Source organism: Brachionichthys hirsutus, chromosome 5 (assembly GCF_040956055.1).
Source record: "Brachionichthys hirsutus isolate HB-005 chromosome 5, CSIRO-AGI_Bhir_v1, whole genome shotgun sequence".
NCBI classification, from domain to species: Eukaryota; Metazoa; Chordata; class Actinopteri; order Lophiiformes; family Brachionichthyidae; genus Brachionichthys; species Brachionichthys hirsutus.
In genome coordinates, this window is record NC_090901.1 from 8,734,119 (window position 1) to 8,758,527 (window position 24,409).

The 24,409-nt window shown below is 46.4% G+C and overlaps 1 protein-coding gene across 1 annotated transcript in view; it reads right to left on the bottom strand.

Moving 5' to 3' along the window:
- hipk2 (homeodomain interacting protein kinase 2) overlaps positions 1–17,762 on the bottom strand; it is a 42,248-nt gene extending 24,486 nt beyond the window's left edge. The window contains exon 1 of the mRNA XM_068739148.1: positions 16,591–17,762. Coding sequence (XP_068595249.1) covers positions 16,591–17,762 — 1,172 coding nt within the window. The remainder of the gene's footprint in view (positions 1–16,590) is intronic.
- Between the last annotated feature and the right edge of the window lie 6,647 nt (positions 17,763–24,409).

The following is a 24,409-nucleotide window of genomic DNA, read 5'->3' on the forward strand; positions in this document are numbered from 1 at the left end:
GCAGAAGTACAGGAGTGGTGCGAGGGCTCTTCAACACGCTTTATACAACCCTCCATTTGGGACAGTCCAGGACATTTCCAGAACAAAAGCAGCTAGCTGTCATTTGCTACTTTAAGATGTCACTCGCTGCAATCTGGTATGGCCTCACATTCCAGAAGTCTCTGGTGAGTGAGACAAAAGAACATTCCCTGATCCCTCAAACAGGAAATGACTCTGAACGTCGTTCCTGTTGTTCCAGCTGTGGGCCAAGAGAAGGCTGCTAACAACATGACATTAGAAATACAAATATGTCCATAAACCTGGCATGCTGAGGCAAAAGCACATGGATGCCCTATAAAGTGGCCTCTGTGTCTCCCCCCCTCTCCTCTAACATGTAGGTGTGGACGTGCACACGTCCTGCTCACGCATTCACCGCTCGCAGCTGCATACCCCAGGCCTTTGCTATCTCCAAACCCAGACTCGCATCAACCACATTCCACAGCCTCCCCGAGCCCCATGGGCGGCTTCACAGCTGGGTGCCGAGCTGGTCCGCTCCCTGCATCCCTGGCTAGATCATCACCATCACCTTAAAACAGAGCATAACGTCCTTTCACTCCTTGCATGGCTCCGGAGGGAGAAAATATCCTGCACTTGCTTCCATCAGCGCGTTCACAGTTTACATGACGAGGTTAGACAGAAGCGGCCGAGGTCGAAACTGAACCCGATGAACGCTGATGAAGGAAGGCAGGCTCTGTTTCATCCTTTCAGGAAATGCCACGCAGTATATCTAACTTCGTACATCTCCATCCATTTCCATATCTGTTATAGTGAAACCCCATCTCCCATTAGATAGCCCCCCCCCCAAAGAAACACACTGCAGCTTTATTAAGGGGAGGGAGTAAGGGAGAGATAAGGAATGCGTGTGTGTGTGTGTGTGTGCGTGGGGGGGGGGGGGGGGGGTCATTTTAACAATGGACTCAGGTTGCAGGAGACACAACACACACAAACGCAAGCTCACAAAAACACGGTACCCCCCCACAATCGCAGCCGCTAAGTGCATCACTCTCGTTTGAGAGAGCTGTTTGTTTCAGACCCGTGACACACAAGCCAGAGAGCGGCATGCAAGCTTATCTCTCCACATCCCTTAAAACGCAGCACAGGCCCCCCCAAAGAGCTCCCCGGCACTCCACATGTCACTTTCAATTAGTTCCAGAAAGAGAGTCTTTCTCTACCAAAAGGAAGATGGGAGCTCATTACTGAATTCCTCTCGACTCTCTGCTTTGAAATATAGATCAGGAGGCCATGTCTGTCTGTTGGGGCCCTGGATGTTCCACTCCCCGGCCATGCCACGCCAGTCAAGAGCAGACGAGCACAGAGTGCTGTCTCATGGATTAACTACTCAGGTTTTGTCCCTACAGCTTAGCCTCTATCTACCCATTAGCCCCCCCCCTCGCTCTCTCATGCGCTCTCGGTCTCTCTCATCCTCCCAGACAAAAGTCTTCCTGAATCCACAAAGCCCAACAAATGGGGGAAAACACCAGCTCTGCTAATCTGATGAGGGCATCATATCATTTTAAGTACTGTCACACTAAACAAAGACGCCCGTCATGACGGCACACCGGAAGTCAATTCAGGCGTGCCCAGTGACGTTGAAGCAAATCAGGTTGTATAGGTTTTAATTAATAGATAAGCACTAAGTGTAACAAAAATGACATGGCTGCTAAGAACAAAAAGGCATGGCCACGCTGGATTATTCATAAAACATGGCAGCTGCATATTTGCCCTGAAAGGAAACAGCCTTATCTGAGCAGAGTAGAAAACACACCAGCCTCCACATAGCAGCGATGCTGGTTAATGGCTTCCCCTCATGGCCCAGAACAAACACGCTCAGCAACATCTATCTGTTTACTGGCTCACCGATCAAGTCTCTGACGCCACGCGGGATCGCCGTGCTTCTGCGCCACGCGCTGCGTTTGCTCGCTGTGCATGCAGGCAAGTTTGACATCCTCATCTGCAGACATTTGTTTATACCTTCAATGAACAACTTTCATTAGTGCCATCCCCCGTGCAACGCCATTACCGAGGTTACACACGGGCAGTTAATTAGAGGATATTGGCTGAAACTAGAAGACGCCCCCGTTAGGATTGCGCTGGGGAGAACTATGTGACCCGCTGGCGCTTTTTGTCTTGGGAAAATAAATACAAAAATCATTGTGCTCTTCCCTCTGGTTGGTCAATCCATCCTCTGCCAATCAGCCACATTGAACAAAGTTGTCACAGGCAGGGGGGGGGTCGAGGTTTTGGTTTTGCGAAGCCACTGATGGTGATGTTGCGTGGTGAGGGGATAGAGGAAGAAGTAGGAAGGGAGGGGTGGGTGGCTGTAATGGCAGTATGAGAAGAGGAGTATAGGGTCTTAATACTCTCTGATTCACTCTCTATGCAAATCAAAACAATCACAGGAAATGCCTGGGCCTTAGCGCCAACTAATTGCCATTGCAATAACAAAGAAGGGCTTCCTTTGAATGGAGAAGCAAATGAAACATTAGTTTAGTTTTCTTGGAGACCAAGGGATATCCTAATTACCTAGGAACCAACACATCAGCAGTTTGGACGCCACGTGTCCCACTCGCGTAGCCTGGCAGAGGAAAACAAATGTATCTCATATTCTAGGAGAGAGGCATTTGGGTGGGTGGCAGCACCGCAACGGGAGGGAGATGGAGCGAGCGAAATGGAGGAGAAGACAGTAAAGGGCATGATGGAAAGAGGGCAGAAAGCAGGGGATGGGGGGGAGGACAGAGATTGAGAGAAATGCAGGGGTTTAATGAGGGGAAAAGTGGTGGAGAATGATAGTCCAAATCTCCAAACCTCTCCATGCTGGCAGCGAGGCATCAAAATGGACACCCACATATTAGCATATTGACTCCACCCCTCTCCTCTGGCCTTGGTCCCCCTCGTTATCATCAGTCATAGTGCACAGGACGCAGAAAACACAATCCAAGCGCATCTCCCATTTTAGCCTTAATGCCACCCGGGTCAGGAAATGAGAACTTAGAACAAGAGGTGTGTGTGTTTATGTGTGCGCGCACCCCCCAAATGTGTTCTAGTTTGGCCGTCTGGCCAGCCAGCGAAGGGTTAAGTCTACCAGTGCTTTACTAATGTGGGTCGGTGCAGCAGAGCATGTTACAGGCGCAACAAACAAGGCTGGATCTGGCTGAGATGCAAACCTGGCTGAGATATGCAAACATGCAAACTTCAGGAGACGTCCTTGGTTCCCCTTCCTTCCAGGGAGGCGGAGGCAGAGCTTCTCTCCCTGACGTTGGGCTCCGAGTGTGCAATGTGTCCTGGATGACTGGGTCTGTGTTCAGTGTCTGATCTATGTCTGAGGGCAGCTGAAAAGCCTGACCCTTTCAGCCAGTCTGTCTAACCTAAATGTTCATTCGAAGGGTCTGTCCCTGCCTGCAGCCAGACCATAACCTCTTTCTGTCTGTAGGCCTAATTGTGTGCTTCTTAACAGCCTGACAGATTGCCAGTCTTTCTTTTGTCCTCCTGAGATCTGTCTGGTCTTTCCGACTGTTTTGGGGCTCAGGTCTGCTTTCTTGCCTCGGCGTTCGCAGACCTTCATGCTATATGGATGAGAAAGTCAGCCGTGTGCACAAACATGTTCTATTAGTCACAGGCAGCAAATACGCCCCCCCCTCCCCCCAAACAAACACACCCTTCTACAGCATGTCAAAGTCATAAAGCACTCTCTCTCTCTAATTGGCATGAAGCAATTTTGCAAGCTCCTATAATAAAAAAAAAATTCTACCCCAATTACTTCACCATGTTTATGTAATGGGGCTTGTTATTTTACGACTGTTGCCCCCCCCCCCCCCCCCCCCCCCCAACACACACACACACATAACTGCGAGCTTTGTGAATAACAGCATTAATAGACAACAGATCTCAAGGACGTGTTGCTTTTAGAGAAATCAGGAATGTACTGATACAGAATGTGTAACAATCCTGAGCGCTGCCATCAGTTAACTATATAAATTGGAACATAATACGGTCATGAGAGAGATTATGACCAAAATGGCTGCAGGGACACAGCCCAGTGTTTCTGACACCAGCATTGAGGGGGGAGAAGGAATTACATCAGGGGTTATGTACAGCGCAAAACCTGCTCAAGGAAAGAGAAGGAAATAACTCCTTCATGGAGGCAAACAAATGCATTTTCAGCTGCACCACACCTTGTGCTCAGGTCAGCTAATCAAGCGAAGCACAAAAAGTGAACCTTTGCATCATGTTCACGAAAATGAAGAAAAGCGTGAACAAAATCTATTCAATTCAATTTTATTTCTATAGCGCCAGATCACAACAGAAAGTCATCTCAAGGCACTTTACAGGATTAGCAGGGAAAGACCTGCAGGGAAGGACGGAACCCAACTTATCCCACAAGAGCAAGAACTTTGGCAACGGAGGCAAGGAAAAACTTCCCTTTAACAGGCAGAAACCTTGGACAGAACCTAAGGTTCATGGTGGACGGCCATCTGTCTCTGGTTGGGTTGAGAAGGGGAGAGAGAGGGAGAGAGAGAGAGAGAGAGCAGGAGCAGACAAAAACAAAATTTCCATGCTATAATGCTCAAAAGGAGGAAGACACTCCTCCTTTGCGCATGCTTACAACCGTCATCGGTTTCTTTAGCGAAGATTTCATTTCCTCTCTCTGCGACCACATTTACATTCCACTTTGCAAGCCATTCATTTCCATCTGACCACATTTCGCAGTGTTTTCGGCGTCACCACGAACGGTCACGTGTTGCTGACGCACTCACCGAAAGGATGCACAGCCTAAAGCGTGGAAATGGGTTTAATGGCTTACCAGTCTTTGTTCACTCTTACAGGAAGTCTGATTAGCCTGCGCAGCTCCAGGTTGGTGCTTGTGATTTACCTCAGTGTTCATTTCATCCACCTGAAGAGTCCGGCTGTCTGCGTTACTTTGATTGGAAACTCTCTTCTCCGGCGCAATCAGAGACAGGGACTGAGCCTTATTTTATTCCCTCAGCTGAAAGGCATCTCAACAGGCCTGCTATTGACTGCCTTCACCGGGGGGGGGGGGTGTATAGGTCAATGCAACAGAAAGCAGGGGACCATTTTGGACCACTTAACTATAATCAGTAAATGCACCCCGGTTGCAATTAGAGCAGGGCCACCCTGAGAGCGTTCGTTTTGCTCACAGCTCTGTCTCTGTTTGATTCGGCTCCGCAGGAACTGAGTAATGCAAATAGCGCTCATCGCTCCCAGTTTAACAACGAGAAAGGTGGAGGGAGGCGCCCTCGTCTCAATGTGCGCCGTTGCCTTCCTGTGTTTCTGGCAGGAATGATGTCTGAATCTGCAAATCTTCTTTTTGCACAATGTCTTGCTTTAGTCAACTTGCTGTCAAATAAACCCTTTCAGAACTGGCCTCACACGGTGAGTCCGCAAACTGACGGTCATCGTCTGCTGTACGCAGGCTCAACATTCATGATTCTGGTCCAGGGTCAGCCCTGCTTCAGCTGTCTGCAGTATATCTAAAAGGGCCGTTGAGATTTGTGTTTAGATGATCCAACAGCCCGGATTTGTACAATTATCCCACCGATAACGGCTTCATTTCTTAAGTCAAGAGAAGCGCTTTTTGGCTTGAAGAAAAGAGGAGAGACATGTGGCAGGTCGCTGGCGGTACCACACTTGAGCTTCAAATCCTTTACGATTCAGGCGCTTATGAGGCATCCATCCATTCTCCACCCTTTCCCTCTGCTCCTGTAGAACGAGGCAGGTGAAACTGGCAGGAGACGGACGTACAAAAAGTACACACAAAACAAGCAGAAGGCCTTCCACCTGATGATGGCATTTCTGGAGAACAAGTGGTGCGGCGACGAGCGACTTGAGCTGCAGCGTGCGTGCTGACGAGTCAAAGAGAGGCATTGAGCACCTTGAGTGTAAGCAGTCTGCTGATGCCTGCCTTTGATGGTCGACTCTGTGAGACTTGCGAGTTTGTATTTTGGATGATAGCACACGTGCACTGCATGCACACACCCGCAACGACGCAAGGCACAACAGGGTAGCTGACCTCTTTCCTCCTTTGCCACCTGTTTAACCGCGATGAGAGGAAAGAGCGGTCCCCACAGTTTCACTTTCTGCACAGCTCTTCTGCGGCGTACACCAAATTATTTCAGTTACGCAGGCCTTTTCCTACACACTCAGTAGATCTCGCTCGAGCTGACAATCGGTTCTGCACTCTGCCGCGTGCCCTCACAAATTGCCTGCTCTGACATTCAACAGAATTATGCAGAAAGCGCCAGCGGGACATACGGCATACCGAAGGTCTCGGTCCTGACGGGCGTCTGAGAGGGATGCTCAAGGGGCAGGGGTCATGGTTAAAAGAAATGAGGAGAGGAGTGGAGAGATGGAGGAGGACAAGAGGAAGAGTAGAGGGCTGGGTATAGGAGGACACATTCAAAGATGCAACAACAACAACAACAACAAAAAAGGCAAATATTGGAAGAGTGGATAAGGGGCAAGGAGCGTTAATGAAAGCCCCCTGCTCTGGGTATCCTGGCGTACCCATGGTGCAATGCTCTGAACAACACAGGCTCCTGTGAGACTGTGGAGATCGTGTACTTCAGCACCTAAATGTGTTATGTCAAGAGCTTGGCACTATTAATAAAAACTAGAAAGGGGGCTTTTGAGGACTTCCCAGCATCATCGGGGGTTTTTTCTTCAAAACAGCACTGCTAACAGTAAAGTCATGCCAAAGGCTTTAATAAGAAATCCGAAATTAGGGTTGGAGAAGACTCCTGTGTTCCTGCGAGGAAAGCAATGACTCAAAGCCAATGATAATAACAGAGTCATGGGTAAAATCTATACTTTCTTTTTGCACACAATGCACACAGCTGGCAACAGGCTGGAGATGAAAGCCAATTTGGCTTCTTTGTGTAACTGAGAGCTTCAGTTGGACCATAGGTCCCTGTGGAACAAAGAGAGAAAGAGGACGAGAGCGGGGGGGGGGGGGGTGGCGTTCTGGCCCACCTGGGCAAACAATAGCGGTGAGACGTGAGCGAGGCTCAAGGGCCCTCGCTGTTCCTAAAGTACACAGCTGTCAGTTGGTCCGGTCAGGCGGATCAGCCCTGGACGAGCTCAGGTGTGCACCTTCAGAGGCAAAGGGACCAGTTTGGAACAAGCTCCTTGGTTGCCATAGCGATGGCCATAACAGAGAAAGCTCCTTGTAGATTTCACATGAAATGATGCACGCTTAGGTCCTCCATTCATTCTGACAACAATGGACCAGATAAAAGGCAGAAAAGACTTGTATCCACCTCCAGGATCTATGTTAAATGCATTTCCTGTTCAAACGAGAGAGCATTATTTAGCCGTGGCTTGTTTGCATGCTAAAAGCCGCTTGTGCCAGATCCAGTGTGTGTGTGTGTGTGTTAATGGACTTAATGGACACATCAACCTGGAGTGTAAGGGAGCTTTCATTTCTATGGAAGGTGTTCAAGCCATCAGTTGAAAACATACAGACCACCTTCCGCATCAACTTTGCTTCACGGCTCAGTTGCTCTTGATTGGTGAGAAAACAGAGTTCTGCGGATGAAAGAAATTCTACTTCAAGGGTACATGTGTTTAGTCTTCTCAAAGCCAATATATGTACAGAAAAGACAACACAGAGACAACCAGAGAGGGGTGGGGATGTACACAATTGCCTTTGGCCAGACACAGGGACGGCAATGCTGCAGGATTTGTAAAGGTGAGTGGAAGATCTCATCTCTCATCAATCGCCCTGTCTGCCTCTGGTTCGCTGCTGCCAGGAGACTTTCAGCCAGCAAAAATATGTTTGTTGAAGAGAAGCCATCTGTTTAATGGCGTATAGATTCTCACTGTACTGACAGAGTACATTGTTAATGCCTACCTGACGGCCCCCGACACGTTTGAAGGGGCCACACCTGATGCCTCTTTCGGCCTGCCTTGCATAAATACAGCCATATATTCTAAGCATGCACATAGTACACAGCCACTGAACGTGGTGCGTAACAAGGACAGGACACGAGCAGCCGGTCGCACACACAGATTACTAACTGCTCAGTGCGTCTGAGGAACTGTTGTTCACATTTGTGTGTCTCTTGCTGTTTTGCCTCTTCTTTGTCTCCTCTTTTTATTGTAGTATTTCAGCTTTTTTCTTTGTTGCGAAATCTACCATCTGAGTTGAAGATGTTATTTTTTATTCTTTTCATTCCTCCGTGGGCTGTCTGTCTGTCCGTGGGTCTTAAGGTTCTTTGGTGCCTCCCAGCTTGTGCACCCAATAACAAGCTGAACTCAACAGACAATCTGACGTGCCTCGCTCACAAAACACCGGGATTAGTCATCAAAGCTCGGCGGCCAGGCGCACAGAAGTTCGGGAGTTTGCATTGCTCTTATTTTGTAAAATATTAGGAATACAAAATATATATACCAGTATATATTTTCTCCTGTCTTAAGTAGTAATGGCGGAAACACTCCTGGATGCTTCCCCATTTCTAATGTTAACCTTTTAAATATTTAATAACTGAGATCCAATTCAGAAATCATTATTTTCCCAAACAAATTATGCCTCAGGCCAAAAAAAAAAGAAGGAAAAAGACACTCTGATATGCCGAAAACAATATTTTAACAATTTCTCTGTCTGGCGCTATTAGTCATTTTAAATTATTTATCAAGCTGATGTGAAATCGGATTTGCTTCACACCATCTTTTATGGCTTGCATGCATTTCCGACAAGATGAGCGTGTGAAGAGCTGATGCCCCCCCCCCCCTCCCCCCTCCCCACAGCTGCAAAAAATACTTGCCAGATTCCCACCCTGATATGGATCTTATCACCTCTTCCCCCACTCCATGGGCCACCAATCTACAAACCTTCCCTACAATCAGTTGGGAAAATGTTTATATTCTGTTAACTAAATGCAGTTTTCTTCTGACTTCCAAACAGGTGAAATGTTAATGTAAATGGAATTGATGAGTGTCGGGCTAAAGCCTCCATCATCCTTCATCTGGACTATGCGAGCAATGCGTGGCGTTAATCATTGGACTCTTTGGGTCACGCAGCGACGCTTCTGCACAGCTTTATGAGTGGCGCTGAGAATAAATAGCCTTTGTGGCAAGAACACAGCCTCATTTTTCAACTTAATGATGAATGGAAAATGGCAACATTTTTACAGAGTGCTGACTGTCACCATGAATACGAGTTTAACTGGGCTATCAAACACGGCGAATGCATTTAAAAGGCAGGGACATAAATGCAGGCGTATAAATGTCCAAAGTGCTGGTTAAATGAAAATAAAGTTTACATGTTAAACCAGGGATGAGACTAAAGAAAGAGGTGGAAAGCGGGAGCGCCCGTTTATAAGGGCGCCCCAGCTGGCTGGACGAGTGACAGTGAACTTGCTGGGCAGAAATTAGCCAAACTATTTACCCTCATATATGCACATTAGCAAATTCCTCCAATTGAGAAAACAAATGGATCCGTTTGTTCTGCTGAGAACTTCACAGCAGCCTACATGGGCCTCTGCACACCAGGCATTCTATGTCACACTGGCAGTCAGTCTGAACACACACTCAGCCCAAACGGAGCCCACAGGCCTCTCCCTCCTAGCTGGACAGCTATATCTTGGATCAGTGTCTCTGCTGTCCTTCTCCCGGCGGGTGTTCATAATCTCTGTTTTGCGCAGTCTTTCTAACGCTCCCTCTGCCGTTGGATCCACCAGGACTTTCACCAACAGCCTCCTAACCAGCTTTCAAATAAATAAATCCAGGGTCCTAAAATAAGCATTCCTACCCCCCGACCCCTTTATTGCACATTCGTTGCCCTTGGTGCGTATTTTCCATCTTGGTGTTCGCTTTTAAATATTCATGGCATTGGATGGAAGAGGTGAGGGTGAGGGGGGGGGGGGGAATTGAAAGGGAAGGAGCTGCAGAAGTGTACAGAGGTGGGGGCTACCCCATTTCTGGAGTTCCCTGCGGAGGGATGGTGGGCATAGTGGGATGATGGAAGGAGAGAGGTGGGGGATCAGCAGGAGGCTTCATGATTTATTTAGGCCCGGGGGGGCACCTGTGCCAGTCAGCCACTGATGGCAGCCATCATCCTGCCAACCCACCGAATGAATCCAAACAAGAAAGACAAATCTGTGGCGAGCAGGAAAATGAATATAGGAGCACCGCGGTGGGACATTTCACCTGTCCAGTTAATGATCGTCAGACGTAGGTGAGGAGAAAACGCTTTTGTTCCGTGGCTGCAACCCGACAGTGGAGTCTGAGCATTTTAATGACCTACCAGTTTATGAATTTCTCAGTTAGCCTGTGGGATTATGCAGCAAACACCTGTGAGGTTGAGCACGTTTCTACATGCTGCCAACGTGTGCTAACTACCCCCAAAAACTTGGGGGAGGGGGGGGGGGGGCTCTACTGTTAAAATAATCCAATCAATATAAAGCAGGCAGATTGCAGACTTAGTGAGCATTTTCTAGGCTGCGTTTTATCAAGGAAGCTTAACATCCAGGGAAATGTATGGAAATTGAACTGCGGGGGAGAACAAAGAGGAATAGCAGAGATGAAACGATTTGGTGAGACTCAGAAAGCTCTGTCTTAGAAGCAGGGGTGCACAAACATACACACGCGCACACACACACACACACCTGGGCAGCCCATCATGAGTGGATGGACCTTTGTATCCATCCACTTGGTGCTCGCTTTTCACTGTTTCTTGAAGGGTAACAAATTCCCATTCATCAATTGCCAAAATGACAGAGAGCAGATGACAACTGTATGTATTCCAGCTGCATATGCCTTGGTTGGCTAATTAGCTTCGACGCTGCATGTCTCCTGCTCTGTGGCCCAGAGGCAAATTATAAATGAGAAACAGGTTGGGGATTCTGTCATGCATACTAAAGTATTCTATTCTATTATTATTATTATTATTATTACTATAAACAGCACAGCAGTGACGACAGGGAGCGGTCCGTCTTCAAAACCATTTCCTGACAATATCCAGCATCTACTGAACAACAGGGCGGCGCTGGCCCCCGGATGGTCTCACAAAAGGTACAAAGCCAACACACCAGAAAGTCAACAAACGGCACGGCAGCCAGCCAGTCAGGCTGAACACAGTGAAAGCTCATCTGCCTTAGTAATAATCTGCCGCTGCTTGAGGGGCAGAGAAAGCTGTTCCAGGTTCTGGGAAGGAATGCAAGACAACGAACTTCCACACACTATGAACAGCGCGTTGTCTCGTAGCACCGGCGCCACAGAGTCAATCTGCATTTCTGCCCTTTTTCTAATTCATCTTTCCTCTGCAAAAAACTCATCCTGCCATTTATACCTGCCTGTCTCTCTCTGCCTGGTTTATATGCACACACTTAAATACACGCCTCGCAGAACAGTAACTAATAGCAACCTCATTCATTAAAACACTTGATGGGGTTTTTTTTTTCCCCCCCCGACAGAGCCAGGGTAAATGTGCCGGAACGCCCGCCCGGTCTGACTGGTTGCACAACGCCGAAAACAGATAGCAAGACAGATAGACAGGTGGGGCAGGGGCGCATCTTACACCAGCAGCCGCCCCAGCCTGGGCAGCGCCTGCACCACCCCTGATGAAGACAGATATATTTCATCAGTTGTTTAAGCAACATGAGAAATATGTCCAGGGTGTCGGAGATCACAGCGGCGCATCAGCTGTGCTCACATTTGCCATCAACATAAAACACACAGGTTTTAAAAATACGTTTCCACGATATGAGCATTTTATGGAGTTTCCATCTGGACGCATTAAGATGTCGGCAACCAGAGGCCATTCCCATCAAATTAATAGCACTGAGACTACGCAGACCCGGCTGGCATGCCTCCTCCTCATCCTCCTCCTCAGACGCTGTTGCTTTTATTATAGCTGCAATGTCTAATGTGTTAATTCTGGCTCTGTATGCACCATATAGTTTGGGCTTGCATGTCAAAGTGTGTCGTCTACAATATGTATATTAAATAGCCAGCACACGCTGGCAGGTGAATTAAATGTAATACAGCTTCATGCTTTTGGGCTGTTAATAACAGAGCTGCTTAATTTACTAATTTACTCTGACTTGAGGGCAATTGAGCTCGCCACTGAAAAGCGGCTACAGCGAGACAGTCCTTTCTTTCTGTGGACATGAGGGGTGAGGTCTGCTGGAAAAGAAGTGGGCAAATGAAGGCAGCATCTCTTTGTAGCTGATCCAAATATCTAGAGTCAAGGACAGATGAAAAGAGAGTGCTAGACAGATGATTCATGATCTACAAATGAGGGCAATGGTGTACGTTTTCCATTTCTTCTAGATGGCATTCATAGTGTTTGTGCTTATTTATACTCATAGAATAATTTTTTTTTAAAAAGAGGCTTGTTAAGGAGGTGCACACAATTGAGTTCAGGTATTTGTGGCAAACTCACCAGGGTATTTAAAAATATGAACTTCTACTGCATATACTGCACCGAGTCATGCAGAATTTCGCACTGTGCATAACCGAGGTTTGTTCTTTGTCTCTGGGACAGCTGCCTCTCCCACCCTACTATAAAATGTTGTGGATGGCCCTAAAAGCAATTAAAAATTAAACTGAACAGTGTTTCCCTTTCACTCCGGGTAGTCCGCAAGTTCTCTGAACAAGTTTCTTTACTTTCTACCGAAGACAAAGCCCTCATGAAACAGATGTTGATTTGTGGGATCATTATGATTATCCAATGCCGCCAGCCAGCACAGAAAAACTATAGTAAATTTATCTCCATCGCAATGAGAACAAAATCTATTTGGTTGTTCATACTGCTCAGTATTTATTTTATTATTATTCATGTGTCAAGTCAGAAATGCCCGTTTGATTGTGCTATGAGCGAATCCATGGACCAGGCCCCCTGTACATTGGAGACATCAAAGTCCCCCATACCTAAAAAAAACAAACAATGGGATGTCCAGCAGTGGTGTAAAAGGTGAAACACGTTACCCCCCCCCCCCCCCCCCCCCTAAAAGCAGCCACAAGCTTGATGCCTGTCAGCTTTACCGGTTGAGGAAACATTACAGGAACTTAAATACCTCGCTGCATTCCATCCACCTCATGGTCTTTACCCGATGAGATAAATAGGACAAGCATGTCCAACCGGGGCGTGACGATAATCCCCTTTTGTTTTAGTGCATAGGGTAAACCTGACCTGACGGGTTACCTGTTTCAACATTAGCAATAGGCAGGAAAAGGAGAGCAGGAAATAAGGGGAGGAATAAAAGATGTCGGGGCAGGGTTTAGAGAACAAGTTCAGGCAATCAGCACATAAGCAGCAAAATAAATGAATAAAGAAGACAGAGAGAACGTTGTAGCCGACTCCAGAAAGAATGATCTATAAATGTAATAAGAGATTATTCCGCCACAGTGGCAGGCAGTGCTGCACACAGAAAGAAAGATAGATGAGCTCGTCTACATGAGACGATTCTCTACACAATGAAGCAAGCAAAGCAGAAACTCGAGCATCCTAAGGAGGCGTTCTTGCAAATCACTTGTTTGACTTGACTACCGGTGTTTTGTTTTTGTGAGTCCGCCTTGTTCCAGGCTCTTACAACCTTTCCAGCATCACCGGCAAGCGGTATCTATGACATCCAAAATACAAAAAACAAACTTTTGTGTGAGAGGTTTGAGGCTCCCACCAAACGGATTCAAGGCAAAAAGAAAAACGCTTTCGGTTTGGTGCGTACAAATGTCTGTGATGGTTGAAATTACTTTATTTGGGCTCGTCTATATGAAAAGATTGGAAAAAGAGGAACACAGGAAATATAAATACAATACTCTCTTGATAGTCTCGTGCTATTTCACCTCATCAATCCAAAATGGGGCTTGGAATCAAAAATGTGCATTCACAAAGATGCAATACTGCATCTGTGGGTATGTAATTTATAATAATAAAAAATAGTGAGTAACCCAGAGCCAGCAGGTTGGAGCTGGCACATCCCAGCTGTGTGTAACCCTCTACCCTGTAAAGGTATCCAGAACAATCCATCTTCTTATCTGACATCATCAGAGATGGTTTAACGTTCTATAAGCTTTTGAACTCGGCATGAACTCTACCCGCAGCCAAAGTTTGTTTGCTCTGTAAACTGCCTACAATGATAAGATGCCCCAAGTGCTCATCTGCCATGAGCTCATTCTTTGAATTGACACGCCTCGTTCATCACAACGAGTCCTGGTGGAACACACAGACTCTTGTTGCTGGCAATCTGTATGTGCATGACATCACATCACACAGTACAGAAAAGAAAACATGTGACACACAAACACGCCGCACCCAATGCCTCAAACCAGGGTCGCCAAGTCTCTGCTCTGGGTTCTGGGTAAGTTTCGAGTAAAGGTCTGCCTTTCCTGAAACTCCTACACTGCCAAGAGGAAATGAAGGGATGATCTCTATGCTCTCCTCCACTCCTCGTTCCCCGAAAAAACAAACAAACGTTTTATGGCCTTCTTGTTGACCTACAACCCAGAAGCAACAACAACAAGCCAATAAGTGTCATGCACCTTCGGAAGAGCTGCAAAAACGCTGATGAAACAGCTCAACAAGCAGGACCCACAACCCAAACACCAATTCAATAAAGTTACATTTCTGATCAAAGATAATCCACCTTTTCTGTAAGCTTGCAGTAAAAAAAAAAACATTTAACCAGCCGGCAATAAACTGCGCAGATTAGAAAACCAAACTCTTCCGTCAGCAATACAATCTGCCGGTTGCAGAGCCACCACCTGGCATGCGCGCGGGTCTATGTGTGCGTTTGCATGTATGGTATCATGAACACACCTGCTCTCCCGTCAGTGCCGGGCACTCGGCCCGAGTCCTGAACAAAGCGTGTCTCTGTACGAACACAGACACTGTTTGATTCTTCATGCAGCGTCGCGCAATCAACCCAACTCTGCTTCGGCTGATACCGAAAATCACAGTTTGTACCGCCGGAAAAAGAAAATGCAAAAATAAAAGATGAAGAAGACGAAGAAGAAGAAAGAAATGTCTTCTAAAAGATTCTTCTGGATCTAATGCAAGTCCCGCTGGAGTGGATTACAAGGGAACTCGGGCTGACCCTTCATCGCCAGGGCTGCAGAGAGGTGAGCAGAGGCCCGTGGGCAGGCTGCAGATCTACAAAAAACCCTCTCTTGAACAAACACAAAATGCATTTGAAGGGCATTTCAGTGAAGGAAGCAGGACAGCGTTGGAACTGTCAGATGCAGTTCTTGTTCATCACATAAAGGCGGAAAATTATACCATCCACCCATTTTCTTGTAGATGAGACAATCGTCTCATTTACAGCCGCTTCACTGTGCGGGTCTAGAGTGGCTGGAGCGTGGAGCCTACCCCGGCTGTCTACGGGCGAGAGGCGGGGTACACCCTGGACAAGCCGCCAGTTCATCGCAGGTACAGGCTGGTACAGGCCACACATAGATGCACACTCACACCTATGGACAACATAGCATGACCAATTCACTTTCAGAGGTAGGAGGAAACCGGAGAACCCGGAAAGAGAACCAATGCAGGCACGGTGAGAACATACAAACGCTGCACAGATTGGATTTGAACCCGGTACCTTATTGCTGTGAGTGCAACAACTACGCCACCATGCCGCCCTGCAGGAGGTAAATAAAAAATAATAATAATGAGGGATTTAAAAGAACTCATAAAATGAGGAAAATTCTGAACATTTCAAAAGGTGCCTCTCCAATAAATGTGAAATGCATATTTATGGGAAAAATACAGAATGTTTTTTAAGTTACACCCCAGAAACCTTTTCTCTGAGACGACTAGCACTCAAAGAATAAGCCCCAATTCAGTTTGTACAGGATTGAAAAAAATTAAAAATGATGAAATATGATGAAATATGTTCAATATCAAATGGGACCACTTCAGTGCTTAGTTGTTATTTGCAGGAGGTTCTTTGGGGGTAAAATAATTAAGCAGTTTTTGATTAATATTCTGGAAATTAGAAGTGACATACAGACGGAAGGATAGAGAGGAAGAATGGACAGAACCAATTCCTATTCCCTCCCGTCACTTTGTGTCACGGCAGGGGCTTAAAAATATGCAAAATATAATAATATTTTATACCTAACGTTGATACCAGCAAACATCTGTGCTTCAATTGCTTCGAATATTTCCTGTGTCCTGTCGCATCCTAATTCCAGAGAACTCCTAAATTGTCAGAACTTCAATAATCATCAAAGTAAAACTAAAGCATGCTAATATGAACCACACAAGGCAGCTGGATATCAGCAACCCCCCCCCCCCCCCCCAATGTTCTGTCTTATCACATGCTCGAATGTGGGGGTTAATGCTGCAGCTTAAAATAAAAAAAACAGAGGAAAGCGAGGGGACTTCAGCAGATTAGACGGCTGGCAAGCATTCTGGGTGTTTTGTTGAATAAACAAGTCAACAACAACAACAAAAAGAATATTCCTATGAAAGCAGGGATAAATCAAACAAGACACAGAAAGCACATTGAGCATCCAAACATTTGCATGTGTGTTTCACCTGCACTTCATGACAGAATTAGGAAGTGACACTGATTCCAAAGCTGCAGGTCTTACCGGTAGTATCTGGACTGAAGGTACGTCGAACAGACCGCTTTGGACACGTGACTTGCTGAGCCGAAGTCGATGACTTTGACCCTGTAGGGCTGCCGAGACGGGTCCACCAGCATGATGTTCTCGGGCTTCAGGTCGGCGTGAATCAGCCCCAGGCTCTTCAGCTTCATCAGCGCCGTGGCCACTTGCTGCAGCACGGGCCTGATGTATTTGAGCGGCAGAGGGCTGAACTTGTTCTGCTTGAGGAAGTCGTACAGGTTCTGCTCCAGCATCTCAAACACCAGGCACGTGTGGTTCTTGTGCTGGAAGCACTCGTAGGCCCTAACAAAGTTGTAGTCATCTGCACTCTCTGTGCTGAGACGAGCAAGGATGCTGACCTCGATCTGGCCCTGGCGCGCGTACGACGGGTGGTTCTTCAAGATCTTGATGGCCACAATCTCGTTGGTGCCCCTCTTCCAGCACTTAACCACTTGCCCAAAGGTTCCTCGCCCCAAGAATTCCAGCACTTCATAGGTGTTGGTGATGGAGCAGAGCACCTCATGCTGCACCAGCTGGTAGTCCCCCTCACTGTTGGAGCCACTGTTCTTGGACGTTGCGGTGGAGGTGGCGGTGGCCACCGTGGCCACCGTGGCGCCACTGGCCGCTCCGTTCTGGATCATCGGTGGACCGTGTTCCTCGATGATCTGCACACTGCTGTTATTGTCAAGCTCCTCGCTCTTGCGTTTAAGCCCGCATCGCTGGTAGGTATCTAGGAGACTGACCGTGCTGCGGCGCGTCAGGTTGTGGACGCCAACCCCGCCACCCAAACCGCTGCCACCTCCACCACCACTGCTGCTGTTGCTGCTGCCTCCACCTCCACCCCCGCTGAGCAGAGACCCCACGGCCCCCGAAGTGCTGCTGGCTGAAGCGACGACAATGTGGCTCGCGCTGGCTGGGAAGATTAGTGCCTGTTCGTAGGGTAGGGTGGAGCTGGCAACCTGCAAGGAGCTGTTGATGCCTGGGGGGCCACTGGCGGCAGACAAGTTCTTGCTACTGTTGTGGCTGTAGACCTCTCTGTGTGTGCCGTACCCTGTCATATCCCAGTTACAACTCTGCTCCACCTTTAGTTTCTTCACGCTAAAGAAGGCACTTGATTGGAGAGTGTGAGGGGAGAACACTTGCACTTGCGAGGCCATACCTGTAAGAAAGGGGGAGGGGGGTAGGGGGGTGCACAGGGGAGACGATGGGAATGAAAGTGAGAAGTTAGGAAATTGAGAGTGTCTGAAACATGAGCAGTAGCCACAAGCTTTAAATAAAAGGCAGCTTGGGTCAGAGCAGGTCATTAAAACACCAAGCCGATTGGCTGATGTGTGAGAACTTCAACCTCTTGTCGTGCTGCAACAAGCATTAAATAATCGCTGTAATCATTGTTACTTAAAACTGGAGACAAAGGGATTTGTGTTTTTAATGAATACAACATCATTATAACATGAATAAAAGTTCTAAAAAAAAAAAAACAATATGAAGGATTATAAAGACGGGCCGCTGCAAAACAGTAATTCACGCAGAGGAAATGCCATTTCCCATCTGCGGCAAAATAAATCGGCTGAGCGAATACCTAAAGAGTACCCGCTGGTGAGACGCCCCTCAGCGACAGCAGGACAACACTAAACCGTACAGCACACAACAACAAGCTCACGACACAACCCAGCATTTACTGGTCCACACTTACTCAGTTTGGGGAAGGTGCTGGAAGATATTTCATTCAGGGAACTATGAGAACAGGAAAAGCGGCACTGAACTCCCTCTCAACTACAGATCCGGAAGACAACAGAAAACTGCAACAAGGTTGTGCTCTGAACTCCTGGGAACAAGCTGCCTCAGAATAAGCACCAAAAAAAAGCCTTTCCAAGCAAACAACCGGCCAAAAATAGTCCCTTTCGTCATCTCTTTCTTTGCAAACAGGCTTGTTTGTAAAAAAAGAATAATTATGACAGAACACGGATGATTATATGAGACTTGCAGTAATGCTGTGTTGAAACAGTTTGAGTTCAATGCTAACAAACTAAACACTTCCACCTGGCCTTGCCAACACCCGCACAATTAGAACTCCCCCGGTTGATCAACTGATGCAGGAATCAAAGAATGTTATGGTTGCAGTTTGCACACTAAGAAAAACACAATCATTGGCTGCAAATACCTCTTTTTTTTGGGGGGGGGGGGGGGGCTGGAAAAAATGGGTGCTTTTGTGTGTTTAATAGACATCTTCAAAGCTGGGAGATCCCAGCATAATTAGAGGCTTATTTTCCTACGAGATGAGAGGACTTCCATCATTGTGAGCGCTATTCTGCGGACAGAATGTGGAGTGGAGGGGACGCTTTGTCATTATTAACCCTTTGAGTTGGGACGATGCTGAATTCGGTTGGAAGTCTGCAGCCGCTTGACGAGACGTTACCTCGTTTATCTCTCGAAACTCTCCAGACCGTCGTTGCTCCTCATTCAAATCATCAGGCTCTAGTGTAGATCGGATTTAGTTATCTGCCTGGTGATCTGGTAATTTAAATGTAGTCTCCTTTTTTTTTTGCTGTCCATGCTCAGCATTTCATGACCAGTCCTGCATCTATAGCTGGTCTAGAGAGGTAATGAAGATTGCCCATCGGCTATTAGGGGCAAGGCGCGCTTGCTAATCACATAAGCCCTGAAGGCCAGATGTCACTCCTTGGATTACCGATTCCTGTGCCTGGACTTTACACTAAAAATAATTTGAATGATGGGATGTGTCCCGAAGCAGCAGCGACGGTAGTGTGTGATTGAGAGCCTGATCGGATAATCACCGACACAGACTGACAGACGTAAAGATGGATGGACGCACAGAGCTGCCTTGTTGATTTCATGGAAAATTCCAACATTACATATCCACCAACATGATTAGAGTCTAGGTCTTACAAGACCAGACTGCGGTTAGCCACTCTTTGCATTAGCATTGCATGTATTCCTCCCTTACCCTCACTCACTGACTGCCAGCTTATCATTTGACATCCCTGATTAACCCGATATTGCCAAACGTATCATATTTGATACACCTGGCCTTTCAGGATTTTGACCCTTCTACCTCAGAAGTTTGATTTTTTTTTTTCTCTCTCGAAAAAGCTGATAGATACAAGCCGACACATGCATCTGCATTTTCCATAAAATAAATTCCGGATTTTGCAAAAGTTAAGTTAAACCTTCAATTAGAGCACTTATATAAAATGTTTTTTTTTTTTACAAATTTATCAGAAGGTTCCATTATGACCTTATTTTCCAAAAATTAAAGTGTTCTGATGCGGGCTTTAAAGGGTTTAAAAAACACATTTATGAATGCAAAATAAATCCTTCACATTCATATTTGATTGAAGTCATTCTACGCAGCTGAGTTTGTTGCAGAGCTCAAGGCTGCAGCAACACCGTAATGAACTGTGCCAAATACAGATAAGTAATTAAATCAACCAAAAGCAAGAGGTCACAGGGTTGGAATGTTATCTCATGACAACATACACATGCAACAATGTGACCAGCTATACTTTACACTGGGCGAGCAGCTGAAGCCCTGATGAATCACTCTTCACAAAGCCCTATGTTCAAACACATTTATGTGCTGGAACCTTAAGAACCTTAAGCACTAAACCAGACAAGCACAACACCTCGCCTTGAAAATGACTTGTTGAACTTTATGTGAATTTCTGAACTTTATGCCAAGCCCAAAACTGTAAAGGTCCATTGTTGTACATTTACAATGCTGGAATGGCTTCAGCAGCCAAGGCTGTCCATTCAGCATACCGAACGGAACACTGTGTGCTTGCAGGACCATTTACTGCAATTAAGCACACTAGAGAGGCATTTTTCCACTCTTTATAGGCAGCATGTTGAAATGGTAGCAGTCAATGTTTTCAGAGAGATTACTTATCTGTCAGAGGGCGGTTAATCTTCTCTCTTTAGGCGGATCAGAGCCTCGCTGCATGGCATGCGAGGGTAAGAGGCGGCATGAAAAGACGGGAAGAAGAAAAGAGCGCGGCCGTCACATTCTCATCTGTGACCTTCTTGCTTGTTCTCTTTTATTAAGCCCGCCGTTTATTCTCCGCCAAAGCCATGACACAGTGCTGATGAGTCAGCATGCCACTCGCAGCCCAACAGTCTTTTTTATATATAAAACCCACTCATCACTTATCTCGTCCGTGTCAGTCTCAAAACGCTCAGAATTTAAAACAGTTTGATGTTCAGAAGAAAATAATGGCGCCCTGTTTGCTCTGTGACCGCTTAAAATGCCGAAAACGAATGTTCCGTTACCTAATATCTTTGTTGGGCTAATGGCCACTGAGAGCCTCTATCTTCACAGTGTGAGTGTGTGTGTGTGTGGGGGGGGGGGGGGTCAATCTCTAGCGAATGGCACAACTTTTTTATTCCACACAGGTTGTTTTATTCTAGTTGTTATCAGAACACCGTCTGCTGCACCAACATAATGTGTCCTGGTACTTGACTATCAGAACAATTATCACACATATATATATATATACTGTATATATATATTCTTCAAGTCTCTGGAAATAATCTTGAGGAAAGCACTGCCTTTCACTGAGAAACTGAAAACGCTTCGCATTCTCATCTTCCATAGTCACCAATCCACGCGCTGAGTTTATTCACCCTCTATAGAAGCATGATTTTCCTTTAACGCCGTCGCCCATCTGTAAACGCGCCTTTTTCCTGATACATGCACATCAGGACTACAAAGCCACAGGATGACAGAGACGTTGAAGATTAAACATCACAGTAAAAGCGTCGCCATGGAGGAACATATTCACAAAAATCAGGTTGCAGATGACTCTCGATAGCTTTGTCATCTGCAAGTCGCAATATAGTGCAGACTGCGGCCACTGCTGACCATCTTTGCAGCTTTTTATCACTCTCATCTCTCCGTATGTACAGAATAATGTACCAGAGGAGATCAAGGGGAGATAAATGTCATACTGGCCACTTTTTTTTTGCTCATTTTGACCGACAGTTTGAAATCCTCCAACTTTCTGTATGCTCCCAAATGAAGACCTAACACAAAATGTCAGGCCAGGATGAATGCTGACTGACAGACACGGCGGGGACTTTGCAGCTCAACTCCTCCCTTCCTGGAAGCCAACGGCCTGTTTATCATGCTGTGTTCGCCGTGAGATAAGTAAAGACATATCGGTCCAGTTGCACACAGGAGAACACGTCTATGTGAAACTTGTCTTCCATAAACTATACCTGAGCAATGATGATTCATACACTACGAAACAAAAATATTAACAATTCCAATTTGAAGTAAAAGTTGAAAAGTTGGGTTCCGCTGGGCATGTCCGAGTAGATAAGGCGGCTCCTATTTATAAGTAAGGGCCGTCATAAAAAAGGTTGTGTGAGAGAAACACTTGTCTTGTTTATACTGCCAGGTTGGCTTAATCAGCCGTTGAACCCAGGCGTGGGGTGGGGAGGGGTGGCGCTGGGAGCTGGGAATGAGGAGGAGGAACAGCTGGCAAAGTGGCTTTCCCTAAGTTGGAGTTCTTATTCATTAAAATTCCAAATGTGGCAAAGCCTGTAAAGAATAAACTAGCTGCATATAATAATAATGCTCTACTATATTTGTTGTTGCACAGAATAAAATAAGAGCTCGGTGACTGTTTTGGCAAATACAGTGTGCAGCCATGCAGGCACACACACACACACACACACACACACCTGATAAGCAGCCATCCTCCAAAACGCTTATCATTTACACATAACAAGAAACGCCCCGCTTACACCACACTTCCTCGAGCGTCGTTAGGATCAACAATGACAGCTGGACATGATGTACCATAATAAGATCGACGTTTTAGAATTGTAGGAAAGACCACACATTAAGCACAATGTTGGACAGAACATTGCACAATGGCTAACTGGTCCGAGAGCAGCAGCGGTGCAGGAAGGATTTTGATGCATACCAATAAGTGTAAAGTGTGAGGGTTTTTAGCATTGACGAGAATGGCAGCGTTGTTTGTGGCTCTGACAAAAAAACAAAAACAAATTCAACCCAAGGTTTTGAAAAGATGGTGCTACATTAAGGAAGGACAAAAGCCACTAATATGAAATTATTATTATGCGACAAAAATGTTTTTTGCATGGTGTGGTTGCACGGAAAGTCAATGCAAAGCCACGAGTAGATGCAAATTCCCACCAGGTGTCATATGTCCAATGTAAATGAGAAAATGTCCCAACTTGTCTGTGTCTCCCACATGACAACCAAAGCAGTCTTTACCTCACTCGTGGTTAATAATGGGAGATACACAAAGCACAAGGACACACCCTCATTGCTAGCCCAACGCCTTGCTCTGTTTGCAGACGTTATTCTCGCTGTCCCTTTATTGAATTCATTCTGCACTGGTTATTTACCGACACATCAAAACACAGTCTAAGCAAATTTACCAACTTCACAATTTCATCAGCCTTATTAGTCTCAACAGAGTCATCAGCCACCACCGCCACTTGTCAGCCCTGAGATGCCACCTTTTGATCACTTGCCTTTTAGCAGGGATGACTCTCACCAATTAACAGTCTACACCAGGGATCTCAAACTCGTGGCCATGACATTACTAATGCAGCACCTCATTAGTAGATTAAACTAACTAAAGAACTGTTAGTAATCCCGTTTGCAAGATTAGATTTTTTTTATAAAGTTATTTTGTGTGGAATACCTGATGTGGCCCGACCGTACCCAGATTTTGCCTCTTGGGGCCCGCCAGGTAATTTGAGTTTGAGGGTTAGCCCCTGGTCTACACTGATCAGCTACTAATAGACTTGGTCATGGTGTATTCTTGTGTTTTTTTTAAGTGGATGCAAACAACATGAAAGGTACAGGTAAAAACATTTTAAAAACTATGACAAAATGATAACCGTGTCTAAATCCATTTTTTGGGGGACTTTCTGACAGACTAGCCAATGACAGTTATTTGCTGTAAAAATGTCAAGAATGTGTTCGCCTCACAGAGACAGAGCCACACACACAAATGCACTCGCACACAACAGACACACAGACAGAGATTAAGTTCAGTCCCCACCCCTTCCAAACCTTTCAGTGAACCCCCCCGGCAAAAGAGGAACCGGTCTAACCTGCCCGAGTTACCCTGCGACCAATCAGATGCAAGCATGAACAGCCTTTGCGGCGTTTCCAAAACACAACTGTATTAAAGCAACAAACTGACAGTGACAGCTACCTTCACGAAGCACGAGAACACATCACATCAAGATAAATACGCTACGACTGAAGCTAAATGTTTTGCAGACCTCAGACTTGCTTTGTGCACAGCTGTAAAGAAAAGACCAGTGTCGGGCTGCTTGAAACCAGGATGGCACGCGGTGTTTTTGAATGTGGCACGCAAAGCAAGACAATAGAGGAAGAAACGGGCAACTTCTATCCATCTAGCATCTGATTCCCCCCCCACCCCCCCACACACACACCTCGCTCTCTCTGCGATGACATGCAGCTAGGGATGGTGCCTATGCTTCCCCAGGAGACATGAAGGTGTGATATTACAGTGGGGCGTGCTAAGCTGCATCTCAGGGCCTATTAAGACCACCGATCAAAACCATTTACGTGACGACGGATTTGCGAGAAACATTTGGTCATGAAAAATGTCCATGTCCATACTACAGCATGTGTGTGTGTGGGGGGGGGCATGACCCTCAACATGCACATGGATCTGCAAGAACATTTAAAAGCATTCAGTTTGAATGCCAGGTTAGGGAGAAACGCATGTTCTGCGGGTCCATCAGGCCGAAATCTGCGTCGTCACCGATTTTA